The sequence below is a fragment of the Podarcis cretensis genome (assembly GCF_951804945.1).
Source record: "Podarcis cretensis genome assembly, chromosome: 6".
Classification (NCBI taxonomy): Eukaryota; Metazoa; Chordata; class Lepidosauria; order Squamata; family Lacertidae; genus Podarcis; species Podarcis cretensis.
In genome coordinates this window covers 24,743,629-24,757,273 of record NC_137175.1, presented here as the reverse complement: position 1 = coordinate 24,757,273, position 13,645 = coordinate 24,743,629, and the positions used below count along the sequence as shown (strand labels likewise).

The 13,645-nt window shown below is 45.9% G+C and overlaps 1 protein-coding gene across 2 annotated transcripts in view; it reads left to right on the top strand.

The window, feature by feature from the left end:
- PLCG1 (phospholipase C gamma 1) overlaps nt 1–13,178 on the top strand; it is a 96,561-nt gene extending 83,383 nt beyond the window's left edge. For both annotated transcript variants that reach the window (XM_079978903.1, XM_079978902.1), the window contains exons 24-32: nt 188–345; nt 814–910; nt 2,182–2,406; nt 4,015–4,163; nt 6,538–6,652; nt 8,980–9,141; nt 9,721–9,809; nt 9,956–10,143; nt 11,660–13,178. In XM_079978903.1, coding sequence (XP_079835029.1) covers nt 188–345; nt 814–910; nt 2,182–2,406; nt 4,015–4,163; nt 6,538–6,652; nt 8,980–9,141; nt 9,721–9,809; nt 9,956–10,143; nt 11,660–11,702 — 1,226 coding nt within the window. In that variant the 3' untranslated portion in view covers nt 11,703–13,178. The remainder of the gene's footprint in view (nt 1–187; nt 346–813; nt 911–2,181; nt 2,407–4,014; nt 4,164–6,537; nt 6,653–8,979; nt 9,142–9,720; nt 9,810–9,955; nt 10,144–11,659) is intronic.
- Nucleotides 13,179–13,645: the final 467 nt, after the last annotated feature.

The window sequence follows — 13,645 nt, the reverse complement described above, 5'->3', positions numbered from 1 at the left end:
ACAGTCCAACTAGGATGTTTGCCTCCCTTCTTCAATCTCTTCTTCTTTCTCATTTTATCAGTTATCAATACCACCTACATACGATGGAGAAATTTTTAACTATAACTCTGGTATAGATCATGTCTGTGAGGATCTTGAGGCAGGCACTGGTCTAATCCTTGTTTTTCTGCTCATTCCTCATCCACAGCCATCCGCCCAGAGGGCAAGAACAACCGCATGTTTGTCTTCTCTATAAGCATGGCTTCCATCACACGATGGTCCCTGGATGTAGCAGCTGACACACACGAAGACCTGTTGGACTGGGTGAAGAAGATCCGTGAAGCCGCCCAAACCGCTGATGCCAGGGTAAGATACACGGCCACTTAAACTTTTGTAAGCCATAGATGCAAAAGTTGAGGAACTTGTTATGAAGGTTCTTGTGATCACTGCATGAAATGTGAAAATAAAATTAAATATCTGGGTTCCTGGGTTATATAGGAATGCCCAAAGAGTAACAGACCAGAATAGAGATGCTCCACTCATCATGTTTTGTATCTCTGCAAGTGGTTGGTTCCCTGCTGTCTCTGCCAGCTATATGCATTTAAGTGACTGAGTGCAGTGGGGAGAGGTTTGCTGACGGTCTTGAAGATGTGCCTTTGTAGAAAAGCACACACTTTTCACAATATTCCACACACTTTTCAAACCATAGTGAAATCCACTTGTCCTTCTGTTCCTGTTTTCTGCTCGTTGAATGTTGATTCTGTTAGCGTGTACCTGAGCCAGGGCTTCCGCCCATACAATTAATAAACCCTGTTGTCTTTTATTCTTTATCAGCTTTCGGAAGGCAAGATGATGGAGAGGAGGAAGAAGATAGCACTGGAGCTTTCTGAGCTGGTCATCTACTGTCGTCCTGTCCCCTTTGATGAAGAAAGTATGTGCAGATTCCATTAGGCAAATATTGCAAATGCTGTACAGTGACCCATTGCGTGGCTAGAGCTGATTACTGGCATTAGTTCAGCCTTGTGATGTTTTAGTTGAAGCTTCTAAATCATTGCCAATCTGGCAGGGTAGATTAGTGAAGCTCACACTTGTAGGTATTTGAAAGGTGTTTGCCAACCATGACAAAAACACACCAGTAGTTGCAATATAGTATTTCTTTTCTGTATTGGTTCAAAACCTAATTTGTAATCATTGCAAATTGATTATCCTTGGATATACCGTATTTTTCGCTCTATAAGATGCACTTTTCCCCTCCTAAAAAGTAAGGGCAAATGTGCATGCGTCTTATGGAGCGAATGCAGTCTGCACAGCTATCGCTGAAGCCAGGAGAGCAAGAGGGATCGTTGCGCACCAATTCCTCTTGCTCTCCTGGCTTTAGGGATAGCCATGCAAAGCCTCCTGAGCGCAGTGGGAGTGCTCCTTCCACTGCGTTCAGGAGGCTTTGTGTTGCTTTCGCTGAAGACAGGAGAGCGAGAGGGATTGGTGCGCACCGATCCCTCTCACTCTCCTGGCTTCAGGGATAGCCATGCAAAGCCCCTTCAGGGCAACGGGAGGAACGCTCCCCCTGCCCTGAAGAGGCTTGGCACGGCTATCCCAGAAGCCAGAACAGCAAGAGGGATTGCTGCTTTTGCTGCACAGCGATCCCTCTTGCTGTTCTGACTTCGCTTCGCTGGAGAGGAGGCGCTGAGCAGCTTTCCCTCTCTGAGCAGTGCCTCTTCAGTGCTGAAGGGGTGCTGCGCAGAGAGGGAAAGCTGCACAGTGCCCCTTCAGCAAAGCGGGAGGAGAAACGGAGCCCCTTCCAACGGAGCCCTCCTGGAGAGGCGTTGCGCAGAGAGGGAGAAAATATATTTTTTCTTGTTCTCCTCCTCTAAAACTGGGTGCGTCTTATGGTTGGGTGCGTCTTATAGAGCGAAAAATACGGTACTATTTAGTCATGGTTTATCTAATTCACAACTTGAATAATCCCACGGAAGAAAAAGTGGACATAGATTCTTATGGCTTAATTTTTTATAGTTGTGAAAATTGACTCTAGATTTCTGAAGTTGATTGATTTGGGTTTTTTTTAGAAATGACTATAAATATGCATATCTATTTCTGGAACTGAAAAGTTCTTTCTCTCCCCACTGCTCTTTCTTCTCCTGTTAAATATTGTGGTGGGATCATTCTGACACTGTATCATTGTCTGCCCTGTTTCCTGTACAGAGATTGGCACAGACAGGGCTTGCTACAGAGACATGTCCTCCTTCCCCGAAACCAAGGCAGAGAAGTATGTCAACAAGATCAAAGGCAAGAAGTTTCTGCAATATAACCGGCTACAGCTTTCCCGCATCTATCCAAAGGGACAGCGCCTTGACTCCTCCAACTATGATCCTCTGCCTATGTGGATCTGTGGCAGCCAGTTGGTGGCACTCAACTTCCAGACACCAGGTGAGACCCTTTTCACTGGGTTGTTGCAGTGGTGTGATGGTTCCTCTCTGTGGTGACCATAGCTTAGGGCAAGAGTATACAACATGGTACCTGCCATATGTTGTTGGACTGCAAGGCCCATCATTGGCCATGCTGGCTGGGAGTTATGGTCCACAACAGCTGGACGACACAAGGTTGGCTAGCTCAACTTAGGGCATCTCTACTTTGCAGGAAAAGGGTATTGCTTCTGCATGGTCTGGTGTCCAGCTACTTGCATTGTTATACTACAATGGGCAAAAGCTTTTTGTGCTTGCTTATGATTGGGAGTTGGGCCATATTTTCTTCTTCATTTGAATGTTTACCTATAAAGCCTTAAATGGCTCAGGACCAAAATACCTCAAGGACCACCTCTCCCCATATGAACCTACCCAGACCCTGAGATTATCATCTGAGTCCCTTCTTCTTGCGCCTCCCCCACATGAGGTCCGGAGGATGGCAACACGAGAACGGGCCTTTTCTGCAGTGGCTCCCAGTTTCTGGAATGCTTTCCTCAGTGAGGCTCGCCTGGTGCCTTCATTGCATTAAGGCAGCAGTCAAAAACGTTTCAACCAGGCGCTTGGCTGATACTCTGTGGACTTTGAAATGTGTCTGGGAGAGGGGGGTTGTTGCTTTGCTTTGCTTCTGCTTTTGTTTTATTATATATTTTGTCTTTTCATACTGTATTTTTATGTTGTGAATTGCCCTGTGGTCTTTGGGTGAAGGGAGGTGCACAAATCAAAAAAATAAATAATGTTAACATTTTTTTAAAAAAAAATGGATTGTGCTGGGTTGGTACATATGTCAGCGTAGCTAGGATGCTGTCTCAGAACAAATTTATATAACCTTAAAACCGGGGCTAGCCAACATGGCAACCTCCAGATGTTGTTGGACTACAACTCCTCTCATGCTGACCCAGATGGGAACTGTAGTCCAGTGAAGCCTGGATAAAACTGTTTTGAGAGCCAGTGTGGTGTAGTGTATTGCTTCTGCATGGTCTGGTGTCCAGCTATGGTCCAGAGCGGTAGACTCGTAATCTGGTGAACTGGGTTTGCGTCCCCACTCCTCCACCTGCAGCTGCTGGGTGACCTTGCTCTAGTCACACTTCTCTGAAGTCTCTCAGCCTCACTCACCTCACAGAGTGTTTGTTGTGAGGGAGGAAGGGAAAGGAGAATGTTAGCTGCTTTGAGACTCCTTAGGGTAGTGATAAAGCGGGATATCAAATCCAAACTCTTCTTCTTCTTCTTCTTTTGGCTACCCTTGCTGCAAAATGTGAGAATGGGCATGCAGGTGTTGAAGTCTGAAAGTAACCACGGTATTGCCTCATCCTATTCAGGTGTCAATTGTAACGAGCCTTTCAGTGGCGGAAGATACTTTGCTGTGCCCTTCTAGCAGCATTATCAGTATGGTTAATTATCTTTGCCTTCTAAAAGAAACTGCACCTGAGGTATTCAGCATTTTGTGAGCTGGCCAGCTAGCACTGACTTTCCTTAGGGGCCGCATTTGAACACGGGTGTTATGCCCTGAATTGTCCTTAATTGTACTGCATAGTACTGGAGCTGTTCCTCATCAAAGCCCCCTGTGCTTTTGCAGATAAGCCAATGCAGATGAATCAGGCCCTGTTTATGTCTGGAGGCCGATGCGGCTTCATGCTGCAACCGGGCAACATGCGGGATGACATCTTTGATCCCTTTGACAAGAGCACTCTGCGGGGGGTGGAGCCGCTTTCCATTTCCATTGAGGTTGGTGCGTTATGCTCTTCTCTGCATGCCTGCTATAACAAAGCCTTATTTTGACTTTGGTTTGCGTGGACATGTCCCTTCTCCTACAGCCCCAGGCTTCAGAATACTGCTACATTACATCATGAAGAGACATTGTGTGCGTTTGTGTGCGTGTAGTACATTTATTTCTCCACCTACCTGATCCTCTGGCCCTGCCCACCACCAGCATGGAGCCCTGAGAAAGTTGCCCACAAGGGAATGCAACTCTTGGGCTAAAATATTTCCCCCAGTTTTCATTTTTCATAAAAATACCATGCATTGAAGTGCCTCCTCCACTAGAGGTCCGGAGGGTGGCAACACGAGAACGGGCCTTCTCTGTAGTGGCTCCCCACTTGCAGAAATGCTCTCCCCAGGGATGTTCATCTGGTGCCTTCATTATACACCTTTAAGTGCCATGCAAAAATGTTCCTCTTCAACCAGGCCTTTGGCTGATTAATATTCTATGGCCCTTTCAAGGTGTTTGTTTTGGTGGGGGCAGGGGTAATTGTTTTGATTTGTTTTGATTATTTATTTGGTTTTCTTTATCCTGTATTTTTATCTTGCGAAGCACCCTGAGATCTTTGGATGAAGGGCGGTATAGAAATTTAATAAATAATAATAATTTTGTAAGCTAAGGCTCTTCTCTCCTATCAAACAAATTACCAAATGTTGAGCCTGAGGTGCTTTTGTCTTAGCTGGAATAACAATGGACCATCTTACATCAGTGTGCTGAGTAGCCCTCTAGAGATGGAACCAAATAGTCAATGCAGATTGAATTCAAATAGATGACAAAAGGGAGAAGAGGCACACCAGGACTGCCTGGTGTGGGGGCGGAGGGGAATTCTATAGGGGCTGAAAAATGGCATCATGCAACCTTTTGCCACCCATAGGTGGCACCCTCCACTTAGAAACCTCATGCGTTCTGTATTTAGCTGGGGCTCAATGTAAAAGCATTGTTGTGACTCTGGCTTCATAATTTAAGTCAAGTGCAAAGCAGGGGAGCAAAGAGCAGGGTGATTTGTTTGTCGCTCCTGTCCCAGCACACACCACCAATTCTGTCATTCTGTTGTCATTCTACTTTTATATAGAATGAAAAGGGCATATGAGAGGCAGGACAAGAGATTTCTAAATCCTGTCTAGGGTTGTTCATGCTGATTGGGATTCAGTCATGATCAGCCAGCCACTGAAAGCATGGGACTAAGTTAGTTATGACTGACTTGTTCCAGCGGCTTCAGTGAGACTCTCAGTGTAGTCCCTGTGCATGTTTGCTTGGAAGTAAGTCCAACTGTATCCGATGGGGCTTCCGCCCAGGCATGTATACATGGAATCAGGGTCAATTATTTTAGGCTCTTTCATAAGATATCAGATGGGCAAGTGCCTGTAAAAGTTTTCCCTCCATTTCTGCATTTTTTATGCCATCAAGTCAGACCCTGTGTAGACTTCAGTTCTGTACCCACCATGTGAGGAGAGTAAACCTCTTGTTTGTGCAACCTTAGCCTCCCGGGGATGGGATGAAACACTCATCCCCAGCTCTTCAGGTTGCCCATGCATCACTTAGGTGTTGGCTCTCAACAGACTTACTATGTCTTGTTGGAGAAAGCGGTCCAGGGGCCACAACCAATTGTATTTAGTTTCAATGGATGAAACTAAATACAATGCACTCTACATGGGGCTACCTTTGAAGGTGACTCGGAAACTACAACTAATCCAGAATGCGGCAGCTAGACTGGTGACTGGGGGCGGCCGCCGAGACCATATAACACCGGTCTTGAAAGACCTACATTGGCTCCCAGTACGTTTCCGAGCACAATTCAAAGTGTTGGTACTGACCTTTAAAGCCCTAAACGGCCTCGGTCCAGTATACCTGAAGGAGCGTCTCCACCCCCATCATTCTGCCCGGATGCTGAGGTCCAGCGCCGAGGGCCTTCTGCCGGTTCCCTCATTGCGAGAAGCAAAGCTACAGGGAACCAGGCAGAGGGCCTTCTCGGTAGTGGCGCCCGCCCTGTGGAACGCCCTTCCAGCAGATGTCAAAGCGATAAACAACTACCTGACATTCAGAAGACATCTTAAGGCAGCCCTGTACAGGGAAGTTTTTAACGTGTGATATTTTACTATATTTTTGGTTTCTATGGAAGCCGCCCAGAGTGGCTGGGGAGGCCCAGCCAGATGGGCAGGGTATAAATAATAAATTATTATTATTATTATATACATTATTATTGTTTGTTTTGAAAATGTTGTCTGTGCTGGAGTTACCTCAATAGATCGAGGAATCGGCCTCTGCTGCAGTGTGCATAGCCATTCCTCAAACTGTGCAAAGCAATGGCCTAATTTTGGCTTCCCTACCTGCCCTGCATAGGTCCTCGGGGCACGGCACCTTCCAAAAAATGGAAGAGGGATTGTTTGCCCCTTCGTAGAGGTTGAGGTGTCTGGAGCTGATTATGATAATGCAAAGCAGAAGACCGAGATGGTGGGTGAGTATCTGAACTACCCAAAATTCAGACGGGTTGCAAGGCATGACAGTGTTGTTTGTAAGTCCATGCCAGGGCCGGATTTAGGTTTGATGAGGCCCTAAGCTACTGAAGGTAATGGGGCCCTTTATATGTCCAGTTGTTCTTTGTCAACAACAAATTGTCACTGTTTTTTGTGTTGAATATATACTATATGGTAATTTATGGACCTACTAATAGGTATCTAAAGCCATTTGCACATGCAGAATGTAGGCACTATATATATAGAAATGAGCAAACCGGTGATATTTTAGGGATCAGGCTAGCAGACGGGGCCCATTACTTACAGCATAGGAGCCTACACAACACAAAACACTGTTGTTGTATGTGGGTTTTATTTTATTTGTTTTTTATCTTCTATTTTGGAAACGTACATCCAGTTTTTTTTCCCTTTAAATTTTTTGGGGGACCCCAAGAGAGTGGGGCCCTAAGCTATAGCTTGTTTAGCTTGTACGTAAATCTGGCACTGGTCCAAGCTAAGAAGAGGGCCTCAAAATATTCATCGCTCATGTCACTCCTGTAAACTGACTTCCTTCTCATCCCCAGACGTATATGTGCGCTTTACATTAGGGGTCCCCTTCCTGTTGCTCTCTTACTCTTGCCTCATGCCTTCAGCTCAGTGTGTGAAGACAAGATTTTCATAGATTTGCTGTAACACTAGCCAGTCCCAAGCTCACTGCGGCCTCTTTGAGGTGGCAAGAAGTGTTTCCTGTTCACTGAACCAGCTTCCTTCTCATCACCAGAAGTATATGTGTACTCGGTGACCTGACATTTGGGGTTTCTTCCTGTTGCGTGCCTTACCCTGGCCCCTGCGCTGCTTTTTCTCATGTCTCAAAATCATTGTGTGAAGGCAAGGTTTTCTGAGCTTCGTTTTAGCATTGGCCAGTTCCAAACATTCTGTGATGTGGCAAGGAGTGTTTCCTGCTCACTTGACATGCAAGAAATGCTAGGCAAAAGAGGGGGCAGATCGCTTGATACGCATTAGATTACTGAGGTGGCTGGAAAAGAAATGGAGACATGGAGATGATTGTACGGATTGGTCTAGTCATCAATAAGGAGCCGGTTTGTGCAGCATTTTGTGGAGCATTTTGTCCTGTGTTAATGAAGAAACACTTAAGGAGTCTCGGAGAATGTTGTGTCTCAGTAAGACAGGAAAGAGTCCAAGACCATCGTCTTAGGAGGGAAGTGGGGAAAATGGCAGGTGAACTGTGACAGTAACTGCAGCAATAAATGTGCCACACATGCATGTTTGTGGTAGCTTAAGTTTGAGAGCCCATCTGATTGCATTGGATTTGGAGTTGAACAGCTTGGCCTCAGGTCCCTGCTCTGCCCTGAACCCGGTTGCATGGACTTGGGCAAGTCTCAGCTTAGCCTCATTGTGGAAGGCAGTTAAAGTGGTGGCAAATTTTGGACAGCTCTCTGAAAAAATTGCACCCTTTTCCACGTACCTGTCTATGATGTGCACCACATGCTCTTCCTTGATGATGGGTAACAACAGATCCCATTAAGCTGGTGCCACAAACACATGTGAACACTCCTCTTAGAGGCAGCACCCCCATTCCAGGCAAACAGGTTGGTGCTTGGTGCTGTGGAACAGCTGTGAGATTCTGAAAGGTGGTTAATGGAGGATTAGGGATGCAGGAAGGTGAGCATTCCCATCAGGTACTTGCAAAGATCACAGGGCTTTCATGGTTTCTTGAATGAAGACATACAAGAAAACAGTCACTCCCCTCTCCTGAATTGAAAGGTTGCTCTGGGAGGGGGGAGCATTCAGGATGAGGGTCTGCTCCATTGAGAGGACTGTTGCCCCCACTCCCCAAAAACAACCCTTCAAGCCACACCCTATACAAAACCATGGAGAATACAGCTCCCCCCCAAAAAAACTTCATTTTAAAATAGCCCCTTATGTAAAGCAATGGGCTGGTCTTCTACATGCTGTGAAGGGTGGTAGATGGAAGCAGCATCAAAGTGAGGTGGGCATTGTTAGAGGTGGCTTGTAGCTGTTTTTAATTCTCACCTGATTTGCACTAAGGGCTGGGTTCACTAACTTTAAACTGGGAAGGTTAATAAATGGATGTGAAGAACTGTGTCCCATTTAAAAGTGCTGCTGTGGGAGTTAATTTCCAGAGAGTAGTTCTGTAATCTGTTGTTGACAAAGGAGTTCTGCGACACTAGAGACTTAGCAGCTTACTATGGATTAAGCTAAATGACTGTTAAAAGTATTGAAATACTTTCTTTTTAAAATACCGGAAATGATGGACATTGTATGTTTGTTTATTTATTTAATATAGTGGACAATGGCCTGAATCCTGCCTGGGCTCATAAGTCGTTTCACTTCCATGTCAGTAACCCTGAGTTTGCCTTCTTACGGTTTGTTGTGTATGAAGAGGATATGTTCAGCGACCAGAACTTCTTAGCTCAGGCCACATTCCTGGTTAAAGGCCTGAAGACAGGTATGTGGTTGAAAGGTGTTTCCAATATCTTTGGAAGCACATTTCTGCTGATAAGATTCATGGGAGCATAGATGTTGTCGTGCAATCAGTGAAAAGTTGCTTTGTAATCAGTTGCAAACGTCTATTGTTAATTGGGTGAAAAAAGCAAGGCTGCATTCCTAACTACACTTAACTTGGGAGCAAATTGGGGAGTCACTCCCTGCAAAGCAAAATCTGTAGCCAACATGCGTTTTTGGTTTGTTGATTGTGGTTTGACATAAAATAAGCCAGGGATGGTAGTTTGCTTACTTTGCGCCTAAGGCAGTGATGGCCAAACTTGGCCCTCCAGCTGTTTGGGGACTATAATTCCCATCATCCCTGACCACTGGTCCTGTTAGCTAGGGATGATGGCAGCTGTAGTTCCAAAACAGCTGGAGGGCCAAGTTTGGCCATCACAGGCCTAAGGAGTGAAAAGGCCCTTTTAGACACAATCATAGTAATACAGTAACTTTGGTTTGCCATGATGTGTGAATGGGGCCCGTGAAACTATGTGACTACAGTTAGTTGGCTCCCATTGTAGCTCCTTTTGTTGTCTTTTAGGGTACCGAGCCGTGCCTTTGAAGAACAACTACAGTGAGGATCTGGAACTGGCTGCCTTGCTGGTGGAAATCGATATCACCCCTGGCAAAGTAAGTCTTACACTCTTTAACTATTGATAGAGCTGTGCAGCATCCTGCAAAAGACTCCCTAAGCTGAGGCTGAAAAAGTTGAATATGTGACAACTGTCTTGTCACGATTAAAAAAAAAAAGCTTTTTTCTCTTTTTGATTCTGAAGCAGGAGAATGGAGAGATTAGCCCCTTTGGAGCTTCGGCCTTCCGAGACAGGTCATCAGATTCTCCAAGCCAGCAGACGGGAGGCAGAGCCAGAGAAGGCTCCTTTGAAGCCCGATATCAACAACCATTTGAAGATTTCCGGATGTCACAGGAGCAGCTAGCAGACCACTTTGACAATCGAGACAGAAGGTGAGCTCAGTAGGGTTTAGGTGCTCTGGATATTCAAGGTAGACTGATATTCTTAAAGTCAGGTAATGTCTCCTAGTCAGTCATTTGGGAACTGACCATTTATGGTGGTGAGCTTCAGTCCCTTCTACAGGGCCAGGTTGTCTTTACGTATTGCGGAGTTTGAAATGTTGCATAGCATAAGCAGCCTTTGTCTTGATGTATTATTTCCCATGGGAAGCTTAGACTTGCAACTGAGCCATGCATGCAGAAGGAAAAATGTTTTGCTTTTATAAGGTTGCCCTTGCAAAGGCCAGTAAGCATGCACCCAGATAGGAGAATTATCATTTTTCTTTGTTTTGGGAAGAGGGTTGATTCTGCTGGAATGCCAGCCTTCCCTGACAGGGAAAGCGAGCCCCCTCACTGCCTGCAATGCTGCCAGCATCCCAAATATTTGTGGCAGGGGGCTGCTGAGTTCTGAAAGGATATGTTGGGCAAGAGGAAATGTCATGCTTTCGACCACCTCCTCCACAAAAGCCACAAGCTGGCTAGTCCCATGGGAACAGGGAACATAGAGGTCTGCTCCCATTGCATGCCTCATGGGGGATGGCACTACACATACTGAATGGAACTGCTGAATGGAACCCCTCTCATTCTCTGAATAGCCGTGATGCACTGTTCCCATGTGTGGCAGTGGGAGGGTGGGAACAATGGCCTAGGGCAGCAGTTCTCAACCTGTGGGCCCCCAGATGTTGTTGGACTACAACTCCCATCATCCATAGTTAGCAAGGCCAGAGTTCAGGGATGATGGGAGTTGTAGTACAACAACATCTGGGGGCCCACAGGTTGAGAACCGCTGGCCTAGGGGGTCTCATTCTGCATGCAAGAGATGTGTCATTGAATGGGGAAGTTTTCAGTGGTTTCCCCTCAAGTGGGGAAAAAAATCAGATTGCCAGGCAAAATATTCCCTGTGCAAAATTGCCATGGCAACAGCTCCTCATGAGAAACCATAGCATCAAAAAGTAAGAATCGAGCCTCAGAGACGGCAGGTGCTAACTGCTAACAGCCAGTTCACATATTGATCAGTTCCCAGGCATAGAAGATGGTGTAAATTTATCTGATTATTATAGAGTAAATGCATAACTAAACTTTGGTACCCACCCAGCAACGTCCCATAAGGTTAGTAGGTGCCAGTGTGTTGTAGTGGACAATGTGCTGGTTTGGATGAGACCTGGGATTAAATCCTGGTGCACAAGATGGCCCTGACTGGTCAGATCCCTGTCTCTCCAGCTCACTTTCCTAACAAATGGTTGTAAAGATAAAAAGGAAGAAACCTTGAAGTTTCTTGGCAGAAGGACAGGATACAAAGGTGGATAAAACAAAAATGCCATTACATTTTCCTCTCAAGAAAATCAGCACAGTGTCACTAGATACGTGGCTCTTGAAGAAATCCCTCAATGCACTTCCAAATGTAACTTGCATTTTTATAGTCTGCTGGAGAGCTGTATTGTTTTTCAACCCCTTTTCCCCTTCCCTGCAGGGTCCTGCGAAAGACACGGGTGAATGGGGACAACCGCCTCTAACCCAACCTTTGCCTGCTGTAAAGCACCCTCCAGTGCTTGTGATTCTCACGGATTGCTGTGAACTGGTTTCTATGGAAACGTCACTGCTTTGGCCTACTTTCAGGCAGCTTTTCGAGTTTCTCTTCCGAGGGGTGTTCAAGTGGAGAATTTTTTTAAAAAAAGAATCTACGAATCAATGGTTTCATTGTCTTGACCATGACCTGTAACAAAAACTCAACAGCAACAAAAGACCCTCTGCACCAAGCCGTAAACTTAGGTGTGCTGAACGTGTATGTCTTTGTCAGTACCTAAGGCTGGATGCAGCGGCCTCTCATCAACATCCTTCTTCCCCAAGACTGTAGTTTATAGAGAGGATAATGCCCTCAGAGCTGTCCAGCAGAGCCCAGAGGACCTGGATCTATCTATCGTATTATTATTATAGTTATTAAACTCCTTAATCACAGCTTGTGCACAGAATGTGAGGTGATTTCCATGGCAGAAGGAAGTAGGAGCATTTCTCGTGGTAGTCAAGCACAATCCTGGTAGGATCTACCAGGCCCGGCCTCCGTGGCCATCTCGAGCTATGCAAGGCCCTTGAGTCTGTCTTTTCCCAAACAAAATGTTACTAAAAGTGGATTATGTATTGCATTAGCTACGGTTTTAGGCACACAAAGTGGCCACCTATATAATCTTCCTTTGGGTGACCAGTTCATTGAAAAGTGTGAGGCAGAATCACATGAAGACTTCATTCTACCGTTTAAAAGTGACTGAGATATAAAGGGTTGAGGAGAGGAGGGGAAACCTGAGCCAAAGGCAGCTCTGCAGAAGTTGGAGCTCTTGCCACTGAAACAAACTTTTTTAAATTTGCTTCCCGTTCTGTTGAATTTCAGCCATCACTAATGGGGCAGGCATGTGCAGCAGAAGCTATGGGCTCTTGCGCCTGGTCTCCCTGAAAAGAGGCACTGTGGCTGTGGCCAAAGTTTCCAGGCCAGGAATACTACAAAAGGCAATGTTCACTTGCTCTGTGACTTCACTGTTGTATCTCCTTATGGGGCAGGGTGCTGGGGCAGGGGGAGACTTCTGCATATTGCCAAACCATCTCCCCCTTTCTGAGGCAGCCGCTACCATTGTCCATGGACTTAGGCCATCTTCTTCCTGCTGTGGTTGAGCAGGTGGGGGGAACTTTAACCAGTCATTCCATGTTGACGTGGCAGCAGTGATAGTTGTGCTGCTGTGCTTTACTAGAGAAGCTATACCACCCTTCCAACAGAACTGAGCTGTTTTTATTTGGGCTTCCCAGACAGGAGCAGGAGGCAAACATGCTCCAGTCTCCAAAGGCAAGTTCCATTTTCTGTGGCAGTATTTTATTATATATTGTTTGACTCTCTTATGAGGAGCAGAGTCCTGCCTGACTCCTCCTGTCCTATGGATTCTGATCAGCTGGCTGTTGGCTGGGACGGATCAGACTGCACAATAAAAAATCCTCAAGTAACTTTATTTCAGTCTTTCCTTGTGTTTTTGTTTGGTGGAAGCCCCAAAGCCCTGCCTTTGGAATACTTCACTGAGATGAAGAGCTGTTTTCACATGTGACAAATTTCTAGCCTGGACAACCCTTCCCACTAATTGGGTGATGCTCAAGATCCCAAGTGTTTCAAGGAAATTCAATTGCAAGGAAACTTGCTTAAAAAATGGAACAGAAGAAGAGCCTGCTGGATCAGGGCAATGGCCCACCTAGGCCAGCATCCTGCTCTCACAGATGCCTGTGGGAAACCAGCAAGCAGGATTCGACCACAAGAGCATTCTTGCCTCTGGTGGTTCCCAGCCACTGGAACTGCACACAGAACCACAATGTATGTGGCTTACTGTAGTTGCCTGCTTATAATGGGCAGGAAAGTGGATGGGACAATAGACTGTCACCAGTGCAGGTGTGCAAATAAACCAAATTGTTCAAAAAGCGGCAGCTT